Source organism: Physella acuta, unplaced genomic scaffold (assembly GCF_028476545.2).
Source record: "Physella acuta isolate Inbredline_101_S28 unplaced genomic scaffold, ASM2847654v3 ptg000543l, whole genome shotgun sequence".
NCBI lineage: Eukaryota > Metazoa > Mollusca > Gastropoda > Physidae > Physella > Physella acuta.
Window position 1 is genome coordinate 107,950 of NW_026732062.1, and position 27,289 is coordinate 135,238.

Genomic DNA, 27,289 nt, shown 5'->3' on the forward strand with positions numbered 1-27,289 from the left:
AACCATAATAAATTTAATACCACAGAAAACACAACCACATGTATTTTTATTTAAAAGACGTTTATTCATCCTGTCTACACATTAAAAGAAGTCTGTTCACATTCAGCCTATATTACATCACTTTATTCCCATTCAGTTCATGGTGCGGGCCATGTTTGTAAGTGTCAGCATATAGCCCACACAATACACCATGTGTTGTGTATCACCATATTGTAACAAGACAACCTGTATCACCATAAAGCTACCACCAGAGAACCTGTATCACCATATAGCTACCACCTACAACCTGTATCACCATATAGCTACCACCTACAACCTGTATCACCATATAGCTACCACCTACAACCTGTATCACCATATAGCTACCACCTACAACCTGTATCACCATATAGCTACCACCTACAACCTGTATCACCATATAGCTACCACCTACAACCTGTATCACCATATAGCTACCACCAGACCACCTGTATCACCATATAGCTACCACTAGACAACCTGTATCACCTTATAGCCTATCACAGCATTGTAAATGGACACAACTAATTACCCCAGGAGTAGAAAACCATTACCAAGAATCTTAATGTCAATTTTTTTCTAAATGATGTTCACAGAGATATACTATATGGATCCCCCAAACATACAGCACAAGATGGAACGATAGATTGTGAAATTGAAAACATAGACTTTAAAATTCAAATGCACCTAGAGTAAATGATAGAGAACAACAAAGATCTATTCATGATGCACCAATCAAAACAGTTGTATATAAAAGGAGGCAAGTTATTTAAGCCCGTCAGTTTATAAACAATAGAATACCTGTAAATTAAACAATATGTCTAAACCTATATTTTACATGGTTTTCTTTCAAGAAGAGTTCATTTCATATGCCATAAACAGGTAAGAGGTGACATTTGTGAGTAATTAATTAGCTTAAGTACATAATACACTTTCATTTTTTTTTTCAAAACTAAACTCAGTCAAATTTCAAATAAACTTAAGTCATATTTCAAACGATACTAAATCATATTTCAAATAAACTTAAGTCATATTTTTAACAAAAATTCAACAAGCATCATGTTATACAGACATAATATAATGAATACCTTAAAATATTTTCATGTTATGAATTAATGTTAAAAGTATAAATTTCAAATAAATTTTAAAAATACCTCGGAAAATAGTTTTTAAAATTATGCGAAATTAATTTTAATAATTTAGTTTATTTAATACTTAAACTATCTATAATAAATATTGGCTCAAAAATCAACTTTATAAACATTATAGAAGATATATGTTATATTATAAATAAGAACCTTATGGTAAATCCGATGGGCAATATTAGAGTTGCAGTTACAATAAATATTTTATTAATGCATAATATTTTACCAATAAAAGCTTATTTTTAAAAAACTTGATCAAGTAGTCATGTTTTAACAAGAGTATAGGTGAGATAATTTATAAAAAATTGATACAATTCAATATAAAATATAACGTGCTTAAAGTTGATTTTTGTTAGACACAAATAAATCACTTTGAGCCTCATGATTGTGAGGTGGTGAAGTAATACAGTAGTCTAACAGAGTGGTGTCCCTTGGTTACAGTGCTCTCCCCTTCACAACATCAGAACAGCACACAAAGAAACAGCCAATAGAGTTTCAAGGTTTTATCCATGTGATCTTGTCTAGCTATCACTGTATAGACTGTCACTAAAAGCCCAGAGTGACAATACTAAGGAGGTCAGGTAGTGTCAAGGTCACATCAAGAGACAGCTGACATGAGGTAGGGGAACAGGGAGACAACTCATGCTGGTCTGGCTGTAAGGGTTTCATATTAGATGGGTGTTGTGTGGGTAGTTGTGATAAGCAATGGGTACATGAATGTCATGTGTCCCGTGTGTCATGTGTTTGTCCATGAATACAAATATAAGACCCCACTATACCAGTCTATCCAGACAGTTTTTTGCACAATTTAACTACAAAGCCAAGTTGCATATAATAAAACTTTAGTATAATCTTTGATCTAGCCAATACTAAAAGTAATATACAAAAGCCAATACACTTATTCCAACAATCCAATCAACCAGTTTTATGACTACCACTTTAAAACAGACCATAATTCCCACCAACCAGTGGTGTGACAACCACTTTAAAACACAATCAGAGAATAAAAAACATTCAGGTAACAAAAATATTTGAGCAAACATCAAGTATAATCAGCAAGAAATATTTTCCTAGAGATATTATCTTGAAAAATTCATCAAATACCCAGTATTGTTTATACAGCGTATTACAACATTCATTGTTACTAATTGCATAATATAATATTCTAAATTTCACAGTACACTTTTCATAAAAGACAAGTTTAAGTATTCCAAAGCAAATATAGAATTAGGAATAGAGAAGGAAAAAACCATTGCTTCACATAATCATATACTGTTACCTAACATCAGTCTCTATCGAGAGCAACTATCATTCACATATTTCACACAACACATGACAACATGGTTTTATTAAATCACGCTTGGATTTGAAACTGATTTTAAAGGACAGTGAATATAATGCAATCAATCTGTGTTTAAAAATGTATTGGTTTAAAAATATTTGTGAAAGATAAAAATTTGTGATTCATGTTTGAGTCGGAATACAAACAAGACATACACCAATGGGCATCTGACCAAACAAGACACAACTGTGGACATCTGACCAAACAAGACACACCAATAGACATCTAACCAAATAAGACACACCAATGGACATCTAACCAAACAAGACACACCAATAGACATCTAACCAAATAAGACACACCAATGGACATCTAACCAAACAAGACACACCAATGGACATCTAACCAAACAAGACACACACCAATAGACATCTAACCAAACAAGACACACCAATAGACATCTAACCAAACAAGACACAACTGTGGACATCTGACCAAACAAGACAAACCAATAGACATCTAACCAAACAAGACACACACCAGTTGGCACCTTACCAAACTAATGAGAAAGACTTGTGCATATTAAAACATTTTTTCTTTACAATAATTCAACATTTTACAAAATATATATAAAAAGTAAAAAAAAAAAATTTGCCCTTGATAGCAAACATTTACTTTACCTCTGCCAACAAACATTCACTTTATTCTTTAAAATCTCTTGCAAACAAAAACATTGACCTTTGAACTTTCTCTCCATTGGTTCCCGGCTATCCTAGTGTCATCAAGACCTTTGCCTGACCTCTGACCTGCACACTGGACATGTTCTATTGGTCTAGGAAAACAAGTTTAAAAAAATAATTTGAATACCCATCATAGTTAAACTTGTATCTTGGACAATTTACATCTAAACTACACTAATAGCCAAACTACATCCCTACCAATAGCCAAACTACATCCCTACCAGAAGCCAAACCACATATATATCAATAGCCAAACTACATCCCTACCAATAGCCAAACTACATCCCTACCAATAGCCAAACTACATCCCTACCAATAGCCAAACTACATCCCTACCAGAAGCCAAACTACAACCCTACCAATAGCCAAACTACATCCCTACCAATAGCCAAACTACATCCCTACCAATAACCAAACTACATCCCTACCAATAGTCAAACTGCATCCCCACCAATAGCCAAACACATATCCCTAACAATAGCCAAACTACATCCCTACCAATAGCCAAACTACATCCCTACCAATAGTCAAACTACATCTCTATCCCAGATGTAAAGCCCTGTAGTTTAACAACTCCCAATAATGTAAAGCCCTGTAGTTTAACAACTCCCAATAATGTAAAGCACTGTGGTTCAACAACCCCCCATAATGTAAAGCGCTGGGGGTCAACAACCCCCCATAATGTAAAGCGCTGTGGTTCAACAACCCCCCATAATGTAAAGCAATGTGGTTCAACAACCCCCCATAATGTAAAGCAATGTGGTTTAAAACTCCCCATAATGTAAAGCACTAGGGTTTAACAACTCCACATAATGTAAAGCACTGTGGTTTAACAACTTCCCATAATGTAAAGCCTTGTGGTTTAACAACCCCCATATAATTCAAAGCCCTGTGGTTTAACAACCCCCCATAATGTAAAGCAATGTGGTTTAAAACTCCCCATAATGTAAAGTGCTGTGGTTTAACAACTCCCCATAATGTAAAAGCTGTGGTTTAACAACTCCCCATAATGTAAAGCACTGTGGTTTAACAACTCCACATAATGTAAAGCACTGTGGTTTAACAAATCCCCATAATGTAAAGCACTGTGGTTTAACAACCCCCTATAATGTAAAGCACTGTGGTTTAACAACTTCCCATAATGTAAAGCCTTGTGGTTTAACAACCCCCATATAATTCAAAGCCCTGTGGTTTAACAACCCCCCATAATGTAAAGCGCTGGGGGTCAACAACCCCCCATAATGTAAAGCACTGTGATTCAACAACCCCCCATAATGTAAAGCGCTGTGGTTTAACAACCCCCCATAATGTAAAGCCCTGTGATTCCCTAACTCACCAAAAGCCATTGGTCCACACAACCTGAATGGAACTCATGGCTACAAGGCAAGTTCCTCAACTCCTCCCCCTCCTCGTACTCCGTCAAACAAATGTTGCATTGTGGGAGCTCCACTGCAGCTGATGCGGTTGTCTCATCAGGCATCTGGTGTGAGAACCTGGTTGTAGGCAGGCTGTTGATGTCCGTCTGGTTCAGGCCGCGGTTCACTTCACCTATGCGCTCAGCCAGGGCTAACAGAGACTGAAAGGTATAGGGCAAATATGACAAGAGCCAACACATAACACTGAGTGTTGAGAAAGTTCAGGGCCAACGGAGACTGAAAGGTATAGAGCAAGTGTGACAAGAGCCAACACATAACATGGAGTGTTGAGAAAGTGCAGAAAATATTTAAAAAATTGTTTAAATCAAATGTTTTCATCAGATGAAACTAGAAAGGAAAATTAGGTTAGCACATCTTGATAGTAAAGTGTTAACCTACGCCCCCATCATAACTAACAACATCATCATGTTGTATTACTGATACATCTCTCTTTCGGTAATGTCAATATTGTAAACTTCAATACTGGCATTTCAAAACAATACAATATTTATTTAATGTCCATAGAAGAAGCTCTAAGGCTGGAATTTGAACCCTCACTTCATGGGTGACAGTTCCCAGTCCATTCCTGATTGTTTACAAAAATATCTAGCTCAGCTTCACAAGATATTTTCCTGTACATCATCTATAAATAAACACTTTAAAAATGGTGTCTGGCATTCAAGAAACAAGGTGTCACAGGATCTTGTAGACTGTCCTGTAGTGCATCAGTGGTGCTCAAAGAACATGGAATCATCTACAGATATTTAAAACAGCATGAGCAGAAAATGACCAGTGGTCACCTACCTCATACTCTCCAAGATCTGGGTCTATGCCTGCTCCAGGTAGCATCAGGGCCTGAAACAAAGGATGACGTCATCAAAATCTGTGTACTCAGCCAGCCATCTTGTACTGTATAAAACCACCCACCCGTGTAGACCCCTATAAAACCACCCACCCCTGTAGACCCCTATATAAACACCCACCCCTGTAGACCCCTATAAAATCACCCACCCCTGTAGACCCCTATAAAACCACCCACCCGTGTAGACCCCTATAAAACCACCCACCCCTGTAGACCCCTATAAAACCACCCACCCCTGAGACCCCTGTAAAATCACCCACCCCTGTAGACCCCTATAAAACCACCCACCCGTGTAGACCCCTATAAAACCACCCACCCGTGTAGACCCCTATAAAACCACCCACCCCTGTAGACCCCTGTAAAAACACCCACCCCTGTAGACCCCTATAAAACCACCCACCCGTGTAGACCCCTATAAAATCACCCACCCCTGTAGACCCCTATAAAATCACCCACCCCTGTAGACCCCTATAAAACCACCCACCCGTGTAGACCCCTATAAAACCACCCACCCCTGTAGACCCCTATAAAACCACCCACCCCTGAGACCCCTGTAAAATCACCCACCCCTGTAGACCCCTATAAAACCACCCACCCGTGTAGACCCCTATAAAACCACCCACCCGTGTAGACCCCTATAAAACCACCCACCCCTGTAGACCCCTGTAAAAACATCCACCCCTGTAGACCCCTATAAAACCACCCACCCGTGTAGACCCCTATAAAATCACCCACCCCTGTAGACCCCTATAAAATCACCCACCCCTGTAGACCCCTATAAAACCACCCACCCCTGTAGACCCCTATATAAACACCCACCCCTGAAGACCCCTATAACACCCACCCCTGTAGACCCTTATAAAACCACCCACCCATGAGACCCCTATAAAAGCACCTACCCCTAAATCAAAGTCTGGCACCTCCAGTGAATGAAAAAGTTCAACCAGCAAAGCTAAGGAATAAAACAAAAACATGTTGGTGTTACTAGATCCAACTGGTTAAAGTAATGCATCATCCATCAAGAGCTATACATGTCTGTATACGGCTATGTAACTATTAAAAGGGTGATGGCTGATCCAGGTGAAGTAACTATGACTCACGTGTAAAGTCTCTGTGCTCCCTACTGAAGTAACTATGACTCACGTGTAAAGTCTCTATGCTCCCTACTGAAGTAACTATGACTCACGTGTAAAGTCTCTGTGCTCCCTACTGAAGTAACTATGACTCACGTGTAAAGTCTCTGTGCTCCCTACTGAGGTAACTATGACTCACGTGTAAAGTCTCTGTGCTCCCTACTGAAGTAACTATGACTCACGTGTAAAGTCTCGGTGCTCCCTACTGAAGTAACTATGACTCACGTGTAAAGTCTCAGTGCTCCCTACTGAAGTAACTATGACTCACGTGTAAAGTCTCTGTGCTCCCTACTGAAGTAACTATGACTCACGTGTAAAGCCTCTGTGCTCCCTACAGAGGTAACTATGACTCACGTGTAAAGTCTCTGTGCTCCCTACTGAAGTAACTATGACTCACGTGTAAAGTCTCTGTGCTCCCTACTGAGGTAACTATGACTCACGTGTAAAGTCTCTGTGCTCCCTACTGAGGTAACTATGACTCACGTGTAAAGTCTCTGTGCTCCCTACTGAAGACTTCAGCCAGACGGTCATATCTGGTTCGTGGGCGACCTCTCCCAGGCCCACGGCTTCCTTGACCCCCGCGGCGCTGAAATACATTTTATTCTTAATTGACCCTAAAAGTGGTAAAACAATGTCAGTTTTGTGATCACTCAAGATATGTGCAAGTCAGTTAGGTACCCATTAGAGCTCGGATTCGAACTCAAGACTTTTGGGTTAGCAGTCTAACACTCTGCTGCTAGGCCACGACATCCCACAAACAAAATCAGGTATGTCTTTACACTGAAGACACACACACAGCAACAATGGTAGAGGGAATTTCAAACATTTGTTTTAACAAAAAATTATGAATAAGAAATCTAAAAAGACCAGAAATAACCACACAAAAAAACACTAACATCAACTTAAAAGTCAGAAGACTAACAAAAAAAATGAACTGACCAGAACAGGTGGCTCTGGTGGGTGTGGTCTCCCAATGATGCCTGGCTCAGCCCGTCCAATAGGAGGTAGAGTTGACCTAGCCTGGGGTAAATAAATTTAAATCTCCAATAAACACCAGCAAGAAATCTACAGACTCAGGGAAACATGAACTGTTTTTAAATATCCCATGGGTAGCATGATGGGAAATAATCTTTGGTTTCAGCAACAGTGAATGTGGACGTCAAACAAAATGCTTTAAAGCAATTTTTTTCAACAGCTCACAAATAAATAGGAAACATCACTATCGGATGGAGTTTTCTTAAGAAAGTTCTTCATTTCTGTTCTTTTACAGCATTAAAAAACCATTCAGCATTAGGGAATGGCTGGGACAAAAACATTTTTCTAATTTCTGTTGATCAATATGATGGATGAATATACCACAGTAATGGCATTAGGGAATACAATAATTTCTGTTTATCAATATGATGGATGAATATACCACAGTAATGGCATTAGGGAATACAATAATTTCTGTTTATCAATATGATGGATGAATATACCACAGTAATGGCATTAGGGAATACAATAATTTCTGTTTATCAATATGATGGATGAATATACCACAGTAATGGCATTAGGGAATACAATAATTTCTGTTTATCAATATGATAGATGAATATACCACAGTAATGGCATTAGGGAATACAATAATTTCTGTTTATCAATATGATGGATGAATATACCACATTAATGGCATTAGGGAATACAATAATTAACAATCATGCTGTCAGGGTATTTGATAAATAAGTTGAACTAACCCGGCTGAAAAATCCCCCGCGGGCGCCATAGTGTACGTGATCTCTAGGTGTGTTCATAGACTCCCACTCTTCCTGCTGGAGCTGTCTTGCTATCTCCTCATCAGACAGCACGGTTATATCTGGTAACATTAACATATCAGACAGCACGGTTATATCTGGTAACATATTAGTCAGACAGCAGTTATATCTGTAAACATTAGGTAACATGAGGGACAGTACAGGGGGAGGGGGGAATTTTTATACCAGTGTCCGATAATAGAATGTTCTTTAAAAAGGGGTAGTTAACTGAAATACACACATGGCTGGCTAATGTCAATGTTAACCCTATCCCTAACCCAAACCCTGGTCCTACCAAACGCCTAACTCCTAATTTCTTACCATAAAATTGGTCGATTACAATACTACTAACAATCCAAAACACCTATTTTTGGGAGAGTCTATTATCAGACATCAGTATCTAAAATCATCCGAGCACAGCTGTTTATCTGTAAACATCAGACAGCACAAAACAGTATGCCACTAACATTTTTGTGTGTCACATGGGGGCATATTGAAGTGGAGGTACCACCAGATCACCATAGCCTTTACACATGGGGGCATATTGAAGTGGTGGTACCACCAGATCACCAAAACTTTTACACATGGGGGCATATTGGAGTGGTGGTACCACCAGATCACCAAAACTTTTACACATGGGGGCATATTGAAGTGGAGGTACCACCAGATCACCATAGCCTTTACACATGGGGGCATATTGAAGTGGTGGTACCACCAGATCACCAAAACTTTTACACATGGGGGCATATTGGAGTGGTGGTACCACCAGATCACCAAAACTTTTACTGAGACATAAATCCCTATACTTAAACATAAACTCTAGATTTAAACCTTACATCTGAAGCTAACTCAAGTTGTAATCTTAAAACTACAACTCTTGCTAGTCCAAATGCTAGAACTTGAACACACAAGGTAGAACAATAACCAGTTTCACATACAGATGGCAAAGTTAGCAATATTTTAAACATGCAAGAATTTTATTTCCCTAGGAATTTTTTGTCTGACTAGTTACCCCAACATTAGCGCCACGCTGCAAACAGTCTCAAACAGATCTACCAACAACATAAATAATATAAAAATTATTTGAAATTTTAAAAAAATAACATAAAACGCCACAAATCTCACAAAAAAAAAGTTAAATGGTTAAAAAATTCAGCCGACAGTGCCACAAGTTAGACCAAAGAAAAAGTTTGAGCGTAAAATCATTTGTTGGGACAATACCATGATGTCTGCCACAGCATCGCCTGAACGTGCAACAGCAGCACTGATGGTGACAATGTCTACAGCGACTCATAGTATGACCAACACAAACAAAGTGATGCAACACACACACACAGTGCTGTGTTGTTGGTTGGGGTAAGCTCACATCTGTTGTTTACATTTTTTGTGAACTCTGAACTTTGTTCAAGGGGTGGTAACCCTGGTGATTTAAGACAACTTCTGAAGTCCTGCAGCACTCCACTCATGTAACAACTACAAATGTTAAAATTGTGTTAACTATGTTAACAGGCTAGACTTTGGTGTGCCATCACTCCCATCCCCCCCCATCTACAACTTAAAAAAAACTACACAGTACTAGGCCACTTTAGTTATAAGTAATGTATCAACCCAAGTAGCCAAAAGTGGTTATAAAACATAAGAAATATTAAAGAAAATACATTTAAAAATTACTGCTTAAAAAATTAACTGTTCATTAATAATAATTACATTAGCAATGAGGAGAAAGATTAGTTTATCGACTTGGTGTTAAAACATGCACTGTCAAATTCTTACAGAAACCTGTCAGGCCTGTAAAGAATGAACTACAGATCTTTAGAGGGCACTGCCCTTCTCACTCCCCTACCCCAAAAGATGTTTGGTACTTAACAAACCTGAGCAGACTCATGGGCAGCCGCAATGCCAGGGCCCCTTTGAGACTGCTGAGTCAGCAATTCTCTACCACAACCATTAGCTTTGCTGTTAATTTATAACAATTAATTTTAGTAACAACAAAAAAATTCAAATAATCACCTGGTCTATAGAATTCAAATGGCTCCTCTACTGTTCCCAGCCCTCGCAGAAATTGACCTGGAGAAAAATTTGCCAGAGGCGACCAACCTGAATTCTGAGCAGCTGAACTGAAAGGGTCAAATTCAGGAGTAAATATGCTGTTAGGGCTCTGAAAAGGATCCGAAGAATCAATTTCAGGAAGCAAATGTTGAGGGCTCTCTGGAACAAACACAGGAGGGTTCTGGAAGTCAGCAGTTTGGGATGTCATGTGTGAGGTGGGGGCTGGTCTAGTGGAAGAGTTTTTGCTGGCCTGCCCAAATGATCTAGAACCTGCTGGTAAGTGGCTGGAGTTAAACGCTGACGACGCGTTGCCAACTTGCGGCCTTCGTGCCCATCTTCTGGGTGGGGATTGGCCGTTGTTTGTCCGATGTCTGTTAGGTGGGCGTGTGCCATCTTGTAGTCTACCAACATCATTAAACCCAAGTGTTTGATTGTTGTGGAATCCAACATTAGAAGGGCCATCTTGTTGTCTACCAAGGTCATTGAACCCAAATGTTTGACTGTTGTCTGCCCTTTGGAAGCCATTATTAGAAGGTCCATCTTGTTGTCCACCAAGGTCATTGAACCCAAATGTTTGACTGTTATCTGTCCTATAGAATCCAACATTAGAAGGGCCATCTTGTAGCCCACCAATATCATTGAGGCCAGCTGGAATACCTTGAGCTGGTCTAAACCAGTTAGTTTGATCAACAGGCCCACCGTTTTGTTGCGTCTGAGTAGATGCCTCATTTGATTCTGATGGCGTGAACAAAGACGGCCCCTGATTAAACTGCATGGCCATTTCTTGGCTTGCAGGTCCATTACTTGTCCTGCTCACATGGTTGGAGGACATGCGTGGATATCTTCCCCTGTGCTCTGTGCGGCCATTTTGGGCAGGAGGACGCTGACCATAATTTTTTGGTCTAACTGGAGACCTCGCGTTAGGCTTTCTTTTTGGTTCGTCTTTTTTTTCTTCATCCATGTCAGATCAGTTTTGTTAGTCCCTGTTGATTAAAAAATAAATTCAATAAACATCAACAAAACTGTAACAATTTATTTTACAGTATGTCAACTCAGTTTTGTTAGTCCCTGTTGATTAAAAAATAAATTCAACATACATCAACAAAACTGTAACAATGTATTTTACAGCATGTCAACTCAGTTTTGTTAGTCCCTGTTGGTTAAAAAATAAATTCAATACACATCAACAAAACTGTAACAATTTATTTTACAGCATGTCAACTCAGTTTTGTTAGACCCTGTTGATTAAAAAATAAATTCAATATACATCAACAAAACTATAACAATTTATTTTACAGCATGTCAATTCAGTTCTGTTAGTCCCTGTGGATTAAAAAGTTAATTCAGAGCACAACAACAAAACTGTAACAATTTATTTTACAGTATGTCAACTCAGTTCTGTCAGTCCCTGTTGATTAAAAAGTAAATTCAGAGCACATCAACAAAACTGTAACAATTTATTTTACAGTATGTAAACTCAGTTCTGTTAGTCACTGTTGAATAAAAAATAAAAAATAGTGTGCTGAGTCAGTGAGGCAAACAGCAGGATTTACATAGTAGCTGTTGTCATGCAGAATATAGGTGAGTGGTAGGAGGGGTGAGTCATTAACATTAGTTAACAGTCAAGTGTTTGAAGGGTCATCTTGTTTGCAGAGCTTTGTGGCTTTAAGTTATAGGAGCAGATTTAACCACAGTTGTATACACTTTACAGAAAAGTTTATTTCATGGAAGGTAGATTTGAGCAGATTTAACCACAGTTCTATACACTTGTACAGAAGCGTTTATTTCAAGGAAGGTAGATTTGAGCAGATTTAACCAGTTCTATACACTTGTACAGAAGCGTTTATTTCAAGGAAGGTAGATTTGAGCAGATTTAAGCACAGTTCTATACACTTTACAGAAAAGTTGACTTCATGGAAGGTAGATTTGAGTGGAGGTTGAACCTAAACAGTAAATAGTTTACTACGGGAGAATTTTTATACCAGTGTCCAATAATGTTATCTTCTTTAAAAAAGGGGTGTTAGGTTACTAGTAGTTAACTAAATACACACATGGCTGGCTAATGTCAATGCTAACCCTGTCCCTATCCCTAACCCTGGTCCAACCATACACCTGGCCCTAATTTCTAACCATAAAATTAGTCAAAATTACAATACTACCAACAACCCATCACCCCTTTTTTAAAGAACATTCCATTATTGGACACTAGTATCTACAATCATCCGATTCGGGATCTAGAACTATTCTAGTAAAAAGGATCACTAATATTAATTTGAATTTATTAGTGATAGGGTTAACATGGACATTAAGATTGTGGCATATTCTGACACTTGATGTTGAAGGAATAGCCGAATATTAATAGCGCTACAATTTATGATCCGGCTTTTCTTTTCTAAATGTTCATTGTTAATAAACCCTTTAGTAGTCACTTTGTAATTTTAATAGCGGCAGAGGTCAGGAGCTTCTTCCGAGTATGTCACTCTGAAATTATAGTAGTTAGTCTAGCAAGTAGCTACATTTATTATCGAATCTAGATTTCTTAAAAGTTAAAAGGAATAAAATAAACAGTAGTTAGCTTATTCAGTAAAATTCTGGATCTAGAATCTAGATTGCTAGTAGTAGAACTACTAGATCTAGATCTAGATTCTAACTAGAGCTAAAGATATTAATTAATTTAATCGAAGTGACTACGTAGTTCGCTCAGCGTGATGGGTAAGTCAGACAATGCGTATCACGCAATCTAAAAATAAAACACTTAAACTAAGTTAAACATTGAATTGCTGAGACAAAAAAAAACAACAGGCAGTCCTGATATCTATTTTTAGATTGCGTGTCCCCCAAGGGTAAAGCTTAAGCGTATCGCGGAGCGAACTGCGCAAATCCAAGATTTAGCGTCATGCTCAGCGAATCGCGCAAATGTGGCCTAATTTAATAGTAGGCCCTATCCTAATATACTAGATTATCTGAGAATTCTGATTTGTCTTTGTACAACAAGATCTGTAATCTAGCTAGATCTAGATCATAGACTTAAGTCATAGAGTTGATAGAGAATATATTATTTATATAGATTTAGATCTATGATGATAGAGAGACTAAAGTGACTAAAGCCAAAAGTCACCAAAGAACAAAAGGAAATCCTTTTAACTTTAACTTTTTAAAAGAAGGCTGCCTAATCTTAGTAATCTAGATATTTATAGTAGTTACTAGACTAGATCTAGATACTAGTTAGTTAGTTACTTAATTAATTAGATTATGCCTAGATTAGATCTAGTAAAAAGTAGTTAGTAGTTAGACTAGTATTAGGTACTACTACTACTACTACTTACTACTAACTACTAGAATTACTAGATCTAGATCAAGTAATCACTAGAGTAGATCAGATCTAGAGATCTCTAGATCACTAGATCAGACTAGATCTAGATTTCTAGATCTATCACATCTAAGTCTAAGCAAAGAAAAGGACAAGTCACAAGTGGCATTTAATTTATTCATTCATCATTGCATTAAAAAAATTTGGCTTACTCTACTCTAGCAAGACAATAAATAACTTTAAAAAAAAAATAGTCTAGATCTAGGCCAGGCCAGGCCTACTCTGAATTTACTTCACTACACACACGACACACACAGTTAGTTAAGTACTGAGTACACTCAGGGGCGTAGCGAGGGGGGGGGCGGGGGGTGCGGACCGCACCGGGTGACACCATTTAGGGGGGTGACACCAAGGCAAAAAATAGCAAAATATATAGAGAAAAACTCGAGGGGGGGGTGCAAATCGAAAACTTGAGGGGTGGGGTGCAAATCGAAAATTTGAAAGTTTGTCCCTGGGAAGGGTCTCTATGCCTCTGGGGGGGTGACACCATTAAGTGCCGCACCGGGTGACACCCGACCTCGCTACGCCACTGAGTACACTACAGTAGACTACACACTCAGTCACACTGATTGCTGGTCTGAGGATAGGAATAGGACGTGTTACTGTGTGTGTTGTTAATCTCTACAACCAGTCAAGATCTTAGATCTAATCTAGATTAGATTCTAGAACTAGACTAGATAGATTTAGATACTAGATAGATCTATAGTCTATAGATTATCTAGAATACTAGATCTAGGCTAACATACTTTACTAGTCTAACAGTAACAGATGACTAGTCATAAAATAAAAAATTCCGCAGGTTTGTTTTGTTTAATCGTTGTTACGCAATTTTATATTTCTATAAACTTAGGAAAGAAACGAAACAAAGTTTCTATTTTTTAAGGCACTATTCTAGACTAGATCTAGATCAGAACTAGGCCCTATAATTTTTAGACGTGGTAAGGCCTATAAAATATCTTCTAGATCTAGACTAAAAATAAGTAGATTCTACTACTTAGTATTTAGTATAGTAATGGATAATAAAATCTAGATCTAGATCTAGATCTCTTTCAACTTTTAACTATCGGACTATCAGCAAGTATAAATTACTTTCCTCCCCTTTTTGACTTTTTGTTGTCTCCCCTTTCAGGCCTTTCATGTCTAATAATTGAAATCAATTATTTAAAATAAATAGTGATATTAAAATAATAAATAAAATTCAAGAAAGTTGATTTTGACTAAAAATCATTAGGCATTAGGGCTACCTGATCTATTTTATTTTTAAATATTATATTTAGGCCTAAATCTTTTTATTAATCTATTAATTATAGATGGTGTGGGATGATTTGTATAAAGTATATAAAATTATAAACCCTTTGAATCTCTAGCAGAACAAAACCCAGGTGGGCTTCAACCAACTGTTGGGCTTGTTGCATCAGATAATACTCAAAACAATAATAGAAACAATTTTTTCTAAAGTTTTAATTCATGCTGTAGGCTAAAATCATAAAATATCACTAAAATTAAGTAATTATTACTATAAAAAAGATTTGCTATTCTAATTTTAAAAAGGTACATTAGTTAGTAGTTTATCCTTCGTTTATTAAAAAAAAAAGATCCTAAATAGTTTATTGAACCAACTACTTTTCTCATCTTTTTTCCTCAAGGGTCGGAGAGAAGAAAACTGTAAACAAAATGGCGTTCTTTGAGTTTGATTTCTGAAGTTACCAGCAAGGTGATGGCCTTCAACAAATATGCTATTCAACATTGGCAGGATGCTTGCTGTCTTTTGGATAGACAGAACTACAGAGAAGCTTCTAGAAAGCTGCTAGAAATAGAGAAGCCTTCTGCAAAAATTCTCTTCAATCTTGGTTGTATTTGTATGCTAGAGGGCTCATACAGTGAGGCTATAGAGGTAAGTTGTCCATTTGTATGTTGTAGTATTTATACAATGATACCATAGAGGTAAGGTGTCCATTTATATGTTGTAGTATTTATACAATGATACCCTAGAGGTAAGTTGTCCATTTGTATGTTGTAGTATTTATACAATGATACCATAGAGGTAAGTTGTCCATTTGTATGTTGTAGTATTGATACAATGATACCCTAGAGGTAAGTTGTCCATTTGTATGTTGTAGTATTTATACAATGATACCATAGAGGTAAGTTGTCCATTTGTATGTTGTAGTATTTATACAATGATACCCTAGAGGTAAGTTGTCCATTTGTATGTTGTAGTATTTATACAATGATACCATAGAGGTAAGTTGTCCATTTGTATGTTGTAGTATTTATACAATGATACCATAGAGGTAAGTTGTCCATTTGTATGTTGTAGTATTTATACAATGATACCATAGAGGTAAGTTGTCCATTTGTATGTTGTAGTATTTATACAATGATACCATAAAGGTAAGTTGTCCATTTGTATGTTGTAGTATGTATACAATGAGACCATAGAGGTAAGTTGTCCATTTGTATGTTGTAGTATTTATACAATGATACCATAGAGGTAAGTTGTCCATTTGTATGTTGTAGTATTTATACAATGATACCATAGAGGTAAGTTGTCCATTTGTATGTTGTAGTATGTATACAATGAGACCATAGAGGTAAGTTGTCCATTTGTATGTTGTAGTATTTATACAATGATACCATAGAGGTAAGTTGTTCATTTGTATGTTGTAGTATTTATACAATGATACCATAGAGGTAAGTTGTCCATTTATATGTTGTAGTATTTATACAATGAGACCATAGAGGTAAGTTGTCCATTTGTATGTTGTAGTATTTATACAATGAGACCATAGAGGTAAGTTGTTCATTTGTATGTTGTAGTATTTATACAATGAGACCATTATTCTGATTGTTCCTTTGGACTTTTGTGGGGCATTAACAGATGGGGTGGGGTTATTGGATAGTGGGTGAATGTTCCAATCAAATGCCTGTTGCCCGTTGCTAGAGTTGTGTCCAGTCCATTCCTTTTTCAGTTTGTTTACATCTTGCCTGACTGGGTTTTTGCCAGTTTGGCTGGTTTATTTATTCCACACATTCTTTGTGTTGATGACTATCTGAGCATGCGAATGTTACTTTTCTCTTGCAGTATTTCACAAAGAGCATCAACCAAGACAGGTACCTGGCCATCTCTTACTTTCAAAGAGGTGTCTGCCATCACCATTTGGGCAGGTCAGTTCACTTGTATGTCTACTTAGAAATAAAGAAATACATTGCTCTTGAAATAAAGCCATTTTAGATTAAGCTTGGGGGGGGGGGGGGGGGGAGGAGGGGGGGGGGGAGGGGGGGGAGGGTAGGTGTCTGGGCTGAATATTCTTCAGGGTCTCTGTGAAAATGAAAAGCATAATTTTTTTTTCCACCTCCTGACCTCATTATTTCCGGGACCCAATATTTTTTACACAGCCCTCACCTATTTAAACAATTATAGCCCCTATGTTTTTCTAACCAGATTTATGTATTATACATCGAAATGAACAGAAATGAAATTTCTATAGTAGTAAATGAAGATAATTGTGAGTTATGTTAAAGAATGTAGGTTTTTTACATGTTAAATGACTTGTTAAAGAAACAAACACAAGCTGTGTCGAGCCGTACCTTGCGGCTCGTGGGCCTACGGTGAAGCTGGCCCAAGCCGCATCTCGCGGCTCATGGGACGGATTGAGTTATTTAAAAGACATTTTGAGGATCTCTGGCCATGGGTTGGTCAGCCTGCCACTTAACTAGCCACTGTTAACAGAATGTAACAACTTTTTGCATCAAGTTGTACTTTCAAATGCTTACATTACCTCCACACAAACCTTACATTTGGTTCTCAGTATGTTGAAACTAAACCAGGTTTGTTATCAAACTGCAAGTGCAAGTAAAATTTGTTCATTAGTTTTCCCAACCAAAGATTTAATCATTTGATTTCTATTCTTATCAAAATGTTGTTTTTAATTGCCTTAACAAATGCTATTAAAATTTATTTTATTTAGGATTTGTAAAATTAATGAATTGTAAAATATCTAATAAGTAAATTTATTGATTTATTTTGGACTCTGTTTTCCAGATATGACTGTGCAAAAGATGACTTGACATCAGTCATGTTGAGTTACTCCACAGAGGGGGAGACGTGTGACAGCATCAACTACCAGCAGCTGGGGGCGGCCATTGCTTTATCACGGCACACAGTGAGTCCTAGTTTCATTCATGTTTTTTTTACACTGATAGTAAGTTATATACCCTTTTCAAACCTGGAGGTGTATGGGGCAAGTAGAGTCCACCTGTTTCAGTGACCTTTGCATATGGTATGTGGTCAGCATTATGCTAAAAAATCCATAAACAGTTTTATGTGAGTTGTCTCCCCTGGCAACACACAAGACCTGTATGAAAAGTTCCTTGAACAAAACCATATTTCCTGTTACAGGTGGAAGATTGCCTGGCTGTGACTGAACAGTGCTACACACTTAAGGTAATCTTGTACCTTGTTTCACCATGTTGCTTAATATCTTATATTAGTTATATTATACTGTATTTTATTAACACGCTAACATGTCTAGGAATTGGTTTTATTATACTATTATTTATCAGCTTATTTTTATATAGATAACTTTCCACATGTATGGATAAACTTTAACGCTTGATGCATGAATAAGCTTTAACGCTTGTAAATGAGTAACGTTTTTCTGTATGTCATTGACATCTGAAATAAATTTGGTAATAGATACCATTTTATTATATATTGCTACTATTCGAGTTTTATTTACTAACAAATATGTATCTTAACTTTGGTTTCTAGAGAGCTCTACATCTTCCTAGTGTGCCAGTTGTTGACTGTGTCTTCAGACCTGCCAAAAAGCTGGTCGCTAATTTAGGAAAACAAGACTACCTGGGGAGTGCCCAGGTAAAAACAGTTGGCGTGTGAAATAATGAAACATGTGTATGTGATGTGAACATTTGGGTCTGTTTAGTTTCTAACCAACATATTCTTGTACATTACTATTTGTATTACACACTCAAAAATCTAAACCGAACTCTAACACAAACATTTCAATACTGACATAGCATATTTTAATAAGATAAGAACCCAAAGTATGCCAGCTGTTCACTAAAGACGATTTGATGTATTTGCAGGTGATTTCTTCTGTTGAAAATGAGGTTGTGATGGAGCATAGAGAGATAGCCAATGTGAGTACAGTTTCTTTAATAGGGTAACAATAATTGTCATCTGCCGGATATTTTTAATTTTTTTTTAAATAAATCTTTAAACACAACATAGGAATATTACTTTTTGTTCTTTAATAGATTAACAATAGTTGTCATCTGCTGGGGTTTTAAATTATTAAAAAAAAAAAATCTTTAAACACCACCTGGGGAAATTACTTTTTAATTTTCAGAACAGTTGATCCTCACAAACATTTATTTCAGCGATCTCTCTGGAAGGGGGGTTGGGTTGCAGGCATAATAGGAAAAATGTATTTAAAGAATTTATACCTTAAAAAGTATCCTACCCCGCCCCTGTTCAAGAAAATTGTCTGAAAGAAACCCTGTTTAAAACTGCTAGTAAAACTAAACAAATAATCTCTAGGCTAAACTCAAGTCACCTCAGACAGCCAGATGTGATTTGGTCGGACAAGGAAAAGACTTGGACCTCCCTGCCACACCCAATCGTCCCCCTCCACGGTTACCTGCTAAAGCCTCTCTGTGTCCAACAGGCAATGACGGATCCACTCCTGACCACACCTGTGGTCCAGTCTTACCTGCAGGACCAGGTAGGCTTGGGCTGACAGTTACAGCCCACAAGCCCATTCTGTCACATGTCACAGCTTTACCAAAGTCTAGAGACCAGAGTCCATCTTGTGTCCAGGCACCAAATTCTAGATCCCAAAGTCCATCTTATTTACATGTCCAGGCACCAAATTCCAGATCCCAGAGTCCATCTTGTGTCCAGGCACCAAATTCCAGGTCGCAAAGTCCATCAAATTTACATATCCAGGCACAAGGTTTCAGGTCCCAGAGTCCATCTTGTCCAAAGGTCCCAACTCAGAAAACAGAAACTCCCACTTTAAACACAAGTGACCTTTCATCTTTGACCAGTGACAGAGGTCAGCCTAATGTTCAAGGGGTCACTTCCCCACTCAAAACAAATATTCCCCCTCCCTCCCGTCCCCCACCCAGATTAAAGAAATAACCCAATGTTTCTTCTGATCATACAACGGGCTATAATGGTACATTTATCTTATAATTCCATCTAGAGAACCACATTTATCCACTATCTATACAAGTTTTAAGTAGCCCTGGATCCTTCTCCTTTGTCTTTCATGGTTTCTTCTGGTGTTTTCATATAGCAACCCACATTGCTTTCATCATCTCTAGTTGTGTTTTCTTCAAGTCTTTCTTGTACCACCATTTGTGTTTTTATTAAATGTTTTGTAAAATGTCAAATAAGAAAGATATATTTACATGCTTTAAAATATGCACTATATATTAAAAATATAATGTGACGTTATATAGAAATATATAGATTACTAATTAGTACTTCATGAATCAATCTTTAATTGATTTGTAATAAATGAATTCAACATCTAATTGGGTGAAAGATCATGTTACCTTGCACTATAATCAGAGTGGGACCTGTGTTAAGTATAAATTATATCTATGAGGTGGGTGACCTGTGTTAAGTTTAAATTATATCTATGAGGTGGGTGACATTTTGATTTCAAGCTTTCACCCGTGACTAATAAGATTTCAAAAGCTTGTAAAAAAAAAGAATTGTTGTAATAGAATAAAAAAAATAACCATATTTTCTTGATGAAATGTCTAGATGTGTTAGAAATTTTTTTAATGTGTGGGCAACAATAATTTTATGACTGTTGGTTGGTTCAACAAGCTAATTATGTGTAACGATGCTTTTAAATTTCCCTTTTTACTTTATGTACAGTATTTTAAATGTATTTCCAGTTTCCAGTATTATCTATATACATTTCAAACCACTATCTCCCACAAACAATACATGTATTATGTTGTTATAACCAGCTAATATGGATATACAATAGATGTTATTGTTGTGTGCAACTCACCAAAGGCTTAAAACTTGTGTTGACTTCGTGATACAAGTGATTTTGTTTATTATGTGATATATTTACTTTTTGTATATATTTTGTATATATTTATATATACTATTTGGGTTGCACCATTATATGGTTTATGTATATCTGTTTAAAAAATAAAATTATTTTGAAATTTAAATTATTTAGTTGCTTAATCTGGTTTACAGTATACATATTGTTTTTGGGTTGTAACCACTCCCTCCCCCCCTCCCTCCCTCCCCCTCTCCTAGGGAACCTGAATATTGACAATAAATCTGGGCTTTATAGAGAAGGGCGCTAATGTTGAAGCCTATATAGTTGTAGCAAGTAATGTAGCACTTACTGTTATATGCAGTGGCGTAGCGAGGTCGGTTGTCACCCGGTGCGGCACTTAATGGTGTCACCCCCCAGATGCGTAGCGACCCTTCCCGGGGACAAACTTTCACCCCCCCCCCCCCCTCAAACTTTCGATTTGCCCTCAAACATTCGATTTGCACCCCCCTCAAGTTTTCGATTTGCACCCCCACTCAAGTTTTTCTCTATATTTTGCTATTTTTTGCCTTGGTGTCACTTCCCTAAATGGTGTCACCCGGTGCGGTCCGCCCCCCCCCCCCTCGCTACGCCCCTGGTTATATGTGTTGTAGCAATAATTTTAGCAAATGTTTTGTATGTATTGTAGCATATATTGTAATATGTTATATCATGTGCTGCAGCATATATTATATGTTGTACAGTATCACATTGTAATCTGGGTTGTAGCATACATTACAGACCCAGATGTAACATATAAACATAAACGTACTAAAACAGCTGAAGCAGAAACCTTCATATTTTCCCAAACTTTGGCTTCAGGCTGTAACAAAATCTGGCCAATTGAAGCCTACATCCTCTCAATAAAGACCGTACATTCAAGCATTGATTTGTGTAGTGGATCAGCTGATAGCTACATCGGGGAGCTTTGATACACCGGATTGTTTTATGGCCAGCTAATGATTGTCTTAATGTTCAGTTTAGTTCTATGTCGCTGGATCAGTAGCTTTAATGTTAGCCTGAAGTTTTTGAGGAGACCTTTGAAAAAAATAAATTATATCTAGCAGGCGCAAACGGCCCGCAAATTGTAAGTGTTGTTTAGATGTGTGAACTACGGGTGATGATGTTGTCTAGATGTCTTGAGGTAATTTTAGTTTTTTTTTCTCTTTTTGAATATGTAAATGCATATTTTTTGTTTGCTTTAGAGCAGTGTTTCTTTCAGACTTTTTTTCTCCGGGTGAGGCGAAAACTTGTAAAAGTACATATTCTCTATATAAATTTCATTTAATTCGAGAGGGGGGCAGTAGACGTGCTAGGGGAGGGGGTTGCACCGTCAAGAGATGTCTGAAAGAAACTGCTAAAGAGAAATGTTTAAAAAAACTTTGTACTCGTTAAAGTTTTTTAAGCAATATTTTGCTATACGAAAAGTTGGTTGAATAAGTTGATAGTAGTTAGGCATTGTGTCATATGAATCTCTTTAACTCCATAGCCTCTACACCAGAGGGGTAGCGGGGGGGGGGGGGGGGGGCGGGGGGGGGGGGGGACATATGTCCCCGGGCGCCGACCTTAGGGGGGGGCGCCAAATTGAAAGTTTGAGGGGGGTGCAAATGAAAAGTTCGAGGCGGGGGGGGGGGGGTGCAAATCGAAAATTTGCTCCCGAAGGGGGCGAAAATTGAAAGTATGTCCCCGGGCGCCGGGAAGGGTCGCTACGCCTCTGCTCTACACTTAATAATTTCTGATGAATAAATAACACTTTATTTCCTCTCAAACAACACGGTTCCCATTACTTTTTACTTTCACGTGTAAAAAAAAAGTATCGTAATCGCGCAAAAAATCGAGATAGTCTCTGTGGTTGAGTCCGGTATCGTGTTAGAGTCAAGTCCGCCAGTGAAGCCACTGTTGACCAAATCTAATAGTTTGTTCAACTCAACCATTCATCAGTGTATTAAATACTTCTCGATAGTACTGCTAGGAATATTTTGTTTCAAATCATCACACAACACACCGCGGCAGTCGATCTATTATAAGAAACAGTTTTTGCAATACACAGGCTACACAGGAAGAAAAGGCTTGAAAAGCTGGTTCCAAATGGTTGTTGCCAGAAACCACATTTTTCAACCAAAATTGAATATTTTATAACATTTGTGAAATGCATACAAAAATCACACTATTTTCGTGGTTCCATGAGCTCTACTCACACCGAAGTCCGTTGCTACTCAATCCATAATCGTGTCTAGCAGATTAGCTTCGTTGGGATTATGTTGTTGTCAGGTTGATAGTCAGCCCTAAAGCTGTGACCCTATATATAGATAAACTTGGTGACTGTATCAATATACCCCTGTTTTTATAAGGTCTTATGCCGTCACCTACCAATATACCCCTGTTTTTATAAGGTCTTCTGCCGATCACCTACCAATATATCCCTGTTTTTATAAGGTCTTCTGCCGATCACCTATCAATATATCCCTGTTTTTATAAGGTCTTCTGCCGATCACCTACCAATATACCCCTGTTTTTATAAGGTCTTCTGCCGATCACCTACCAATATACCCCTGTTTTTATAAGGTCTTCTGCCGATCACCTACCAATATACCCCTGTTTTTATAAGGTCTTCTGCCGATCACCTACCAATATACCCCTGTTTTTATAAGGTCTTCTGCCGATCATCTATCAATATACCCCTGTTTTTATAAGGTCTTCTGCCGATCACCTACCAATATACCCCTGTTTTTATAAGGTCTTCTGCCGATCACCTACCAATATACCCCTGTTTTTATAAGGTCTTCTGCCGATCACCACTCCCAGAAATTGGCATCGTCTGCTCCTGCGTGGGTTCCGCAGTGCTGTTGGTCCTCACGTTTCTGTACGGCGACAACGCGGACAGGCCCGCAGAGTTTGAGTACCACGTGGAGAGCGCCATGTTGCCGATAGCACAACAGAGGGCGCTGCCCACGCTGCCTGGTGAGTGACGTAATGTGGGTCAGTCGTTATAGTTAGTTCTGATAATAATTTTAAAAAAAATGGATGACGTCCAGATGACTGGGCACTTGCGGTGTTTTGAAAGAATGGTGACGTCATGCAGTGGCGTAGCGAGGTCGGGTGTCGCCCGGTGCGGTACTTGATGGTGTCACTCCCCCAGAGGCGACCCTTCCCGGGGACAAACTTTTCAAATTTTTGATTTGCACCCCCCCTAAAATTTTCGATTTGCACCCCCCTTCAAGTTTTTCTTTATATATTGCTATTTTTTGCCTTGGTGTCAACCCCCTAAATTGTGTCACCCGGTGCGGTCCGCACCCCCCGCCACCCCCCCCCCCTCGCTACGCCTCTGACGTCATGGCTTCTAGGGACGTTCTGGTGTAAAAGACCGCTCCCACAAAGAAATAGATCGCATCAGCTGGCGTCTGGAAAATGATAATTACATTCATATAACGTTTGAAATTCTGAAACACGTCTAAGGATATGTTAATTGTGTATGAATGGAGCGTTATTTCAAAAACTTTTAGAACAATTCCGTGTAGGCAGTATTTCCAGTTTGTAAATTCTGAAAGAGTAATTTTTCACTACGTTATGTTTGGGCATCCGTTCAAACTTCAATTTTTAAAAATATAGGACCATGTTTTTTTACGGAATAATTCTTTAAACTTTATTTAAAATTTTGTTTCTATCCCAAGCCCGCCACCAAAAACTGATCGTCCTGCAGTGGTTCCCCTTTGGCTACAGCCTACTACAGGGAACATCGTTCTTCGGTTCCTGCGGCACGGCCAGGTGCGAGCTCAGCACCAACGGTTCCCGGGTGTCGGAGGCCGACGCCGTGGTCTTCCACGCCAACGGTTCGCGCCGTCTGACCGAGGACCAGACGACCCACCAGAAACCCCGCGGCCAGCTCTGGGTTTTCTACGCCGACGCCAGTCCCGCTTACTGCGACGGTCATCTGTTTGCTCGCCGATCGTGGCTGGATAAATTTGACCTGACGTTGACCTACAGACGCGACTCTGACCTATTTCATGGTTTTGTGCATGCGGCAAAGAAAAACACGAACGCCACGGAGATTCAAACGGATATTTTTAGAAACGAGATGAGACAACTCTACGGAAAGAAAACCAAAATGGTCGCCTGGTTTGCAAACCGGTGCGTTTCTCAAAGCAAAAGAGAAATTTACGTCAGGAAATTGCAGAAACACATTCCTGTGGATATTTACGGGCGGTGTGGGATCAAATGTGATTATGGCTCCAAATGTTATCAAAATCTGTCCAAAGACTACATGTTTTACTTGGCTTTTGAAAATTCTCTGTGCCAGGACTACGTCACAGAGAAAGTTATCACGGCCTTTCGTATGGGGGGTGTCATACCAGTGGTTCGTTCAGGCGCGGACCGGTTTCTTCTCCCGCCAAATTCAGTCATTGATGCGCGGGATTTCTCGTCTGCTAAACAGCTGTCAGAGTATCTGAAGTTTGTGGCGGGAAATGAGGTATAAAAATATATTGACTACCAGTCGTTAATTAAGTAACGTGTTTCTCGTAAAATAAATTATTTGCATTGATTAGCTGTCATGACATCCGGATGTAGAGGATGTGTATAGTAATAATTCTCTAGCAGAGGCGTAGCGAGGGGGGGGACATATGTCCCGGGGCGCCGACCTTAGGGGGCGCCAAAATGGGTTGGAAAAATAAATTGAAAGCTTGAGGGGGGTGCAAATCGAAAGTTTGAGGGGAGGGGGGTGCAAATCGAAATCTTGAGGAAGGAGGGGGGGGGGGTGCAAATCGAAAGTTTGTCCCCGGGCGCCGGGAAGGGCCGCTACGCCTCTGTAATCTCTAGGCTTTACGGATGTATTGAATATTAGGGCTTAAGGCAAGGTTGGTGAATGAAGTATCGAGATCGGCAAAACCGACTGAAAGAGTATCGAATTGTCGATTATAGTCACGTCCTCTATTACATTGTTGTTATTATTTTACAAATTAATTTCTACACCCCCCCCCCAATTAATTTCTACAACCCCCCAACCTCAATCTATCTCCTTATCAATGTTCACATTCGATTTCATATTTTTATATTACCATTTATCTATAAATTTCCTTTTATTTTTCACTTTTATATTTTACTTCATCTTCTTCGTTCTTGTAATGTTGGACGGGATTTCCCCCAACATAATTAAGTATTAGATCTACGTATCAGCATGTTATACGCCGTATGGCCTGTGGACTCAGATTTCAGCCTGCTTTGCTTTAATTTGCTTCAATAGCTTTTATCCAAACATGAACAAACTACAAGACAGAGGTTGTTTGATTTTAGAGTTTTCTCTCCCAGATTCTAGATGGGTTGCTGCCCCCAGCTATAGAGCCTCATCTGCCCGTGGGTTCGGACTAGAGACTTAACGGTCTAGCAACCTTGAGCTCTACTCACTGGCCCAGCCACGCTGATCCTCTTCAGATTATCATTTACTTTCCCGCTTTGATTCCCCACTTAACTTATTTTTAGTTTCATTTATTGATTTGCATTTTTTGTCACTTCTTCTTTATTTCACAAGATTTTTTGTGTATTTAGTTCATATTATTTTTATTTTATCTATTTCTTTTATCCATATCGTTTATCCAGTTAAAAATGTTTATTTGCATTCTCCCGTTTACTTTATAGTTTTTAAATATGTCCACTTATTTTGCTCTATTTATTTGTTACATTTTTCCAAGTTCTCTTTTCCTCATGTATTTGTTACTTTATTTTTCCTAGTTATATTTTCCCCATTTATTTGTTCCTATATTTTTCCTAGTTATATTTTCTACATTTATTGGTTAACTTATTTTTCCTAGTTATATTTTTCTCATTTACTTCTTACCGTATTTTTCCTAGATATATGCAATGTTACCCATTTATTTGTTGACGTCTTTTCTCACGTTCTATTTGTCCCCCCCCCCCCCCCAGACGGAGTACCTCAAGTATTTTGAGTGGCGTCTACACTGGGAGGTGAGTCAGCCGACGCTGCCTCTGTGTGAGCTGTGCCAGAGACTCCACTCCCAGCAGAGGGCAGCGGCGTACCACGACGTTTACCGCTGGTGGGTGCAGGACATGTGCAGGGAGCCCACGGACATTTACCAGAGTTGACGCCTCTGTCTTCTTCACCTTGACACACCTTGTTCTTTGTACTTGTCCGTTATGGTACCCAGTGCCAATTCTTTGTCATCAATATATATATATATATATATATATATATATATATATATATATATATATATATATATATATATAGGGCCTATATATATATATATATATATATATATATAGCCTATACTTTTTGTTAAGGTAATTATTTCAGGATACAGGTCTCAATGACAAAGATGGCCAAACATATTAAGTCTCCTACGACTATTATGTCACATGACCAACTGTATCAGAA

The 27,289-nt window shown here is 38.4% G+C and overlaps 3 protein-coding genes across 5 annotated transcripts; 2 read left to right on the top strand and 1 right to left on the bottom strand.

The window, feature by feature from the left end:
- Positions 1-62: 62 nt before the first annotated feature.
- LOC131946010 (uncharacterized) lies at positions 63-14,060 on the bottom strand. The gene is made up of 10 exons (XM_059306641.1): positions 13,960-14,060; positions 10,399-11,420; positions 8,332-8,450; positions 7,535-7,615; positions 7,079-7,181; positions 6,362-6,414; positions 5,405-5,455; positions 4,522-4,761; positions 347-3,277; positions 63-225 (listed from the first exon to the last, which is right to left on the bottom strand). Exons 2-9 carry the CDS (start codon positions 11,396-11,398, stop codon positions 3,227-3,229), a joined length of 1,698 nt encoding a protein of 565 aa, XP_059162624.1. The 5' UTR covers positions 11,399-11,420; positions 13,960-14,060; the 3' UTR covers positions 63-225; positions 347-3,226.
- On the top strand, positions 12,063-20,963 carry LOC131946041 (NADPH oxidase activator). 3 transcript variants are annotated; one of them, XM_059306673.1, is made up of 8 exons: positions 12,063-12,168; positions 15,454-15,701; positions 16,893-16,975; positions 17,853-17,973; positions 18,210-18,254; positions 18,582-18,686; positions 18,917-18,970; positions 19,371-20,963. In XM_059306673.1, the coding sequence occupies exons 2-8, from the start codon at positions 15,525-15,527 to the stop codon at positions 19,971-19,973; spliced, it is 1,188 nt and encodes a 395-aa protein (XP_059162656.1). In that variant the 5' UTR covers positions 12,063-12,168; positions 15,454-15,524; the 3' UTR covers positions 19,974-20,963. The 3 variants fall into 3 exon arrangements, with proteins under 3 accessions (XP_059162656.1, XP_059162654.1, XP_059162655.1); XM_059306671.1 differs by lacking the exon at positions 12,063-12,168 and adding an exon at positions 12,175-12,357; XM_059306672.1 differs by lacking the exon at positions 12,063-12,168 and adding an exon at positions 14,671-14,745.
- Positions 20,964-23,159: 2,196 nt separating this feature from the next.
- On the top strand, positions 23,160-27,045 carry LOC131946012 (alpha-(1,3)-fucosyltransferase C-like). Its single transcript, XM_059306642.1, has 4 exons — positions 23,160-23,172; positions 23,707-23,862; positions 24,573-25,369; positions 26,818-27,045. The coding sequence occupies exons 1-4, from the start codon at positions 23,160-23,162 to the stop codon at positions 26,995-26,997; spliced, it is 1,146 nt and encodes a 381-aa protein (XP_059162625.1). The 3' UTR covers positions 26,998-27,045.
- The last annotated feature ends 244 nt before the right edge of the window (positions 27,046-27,289 follow it).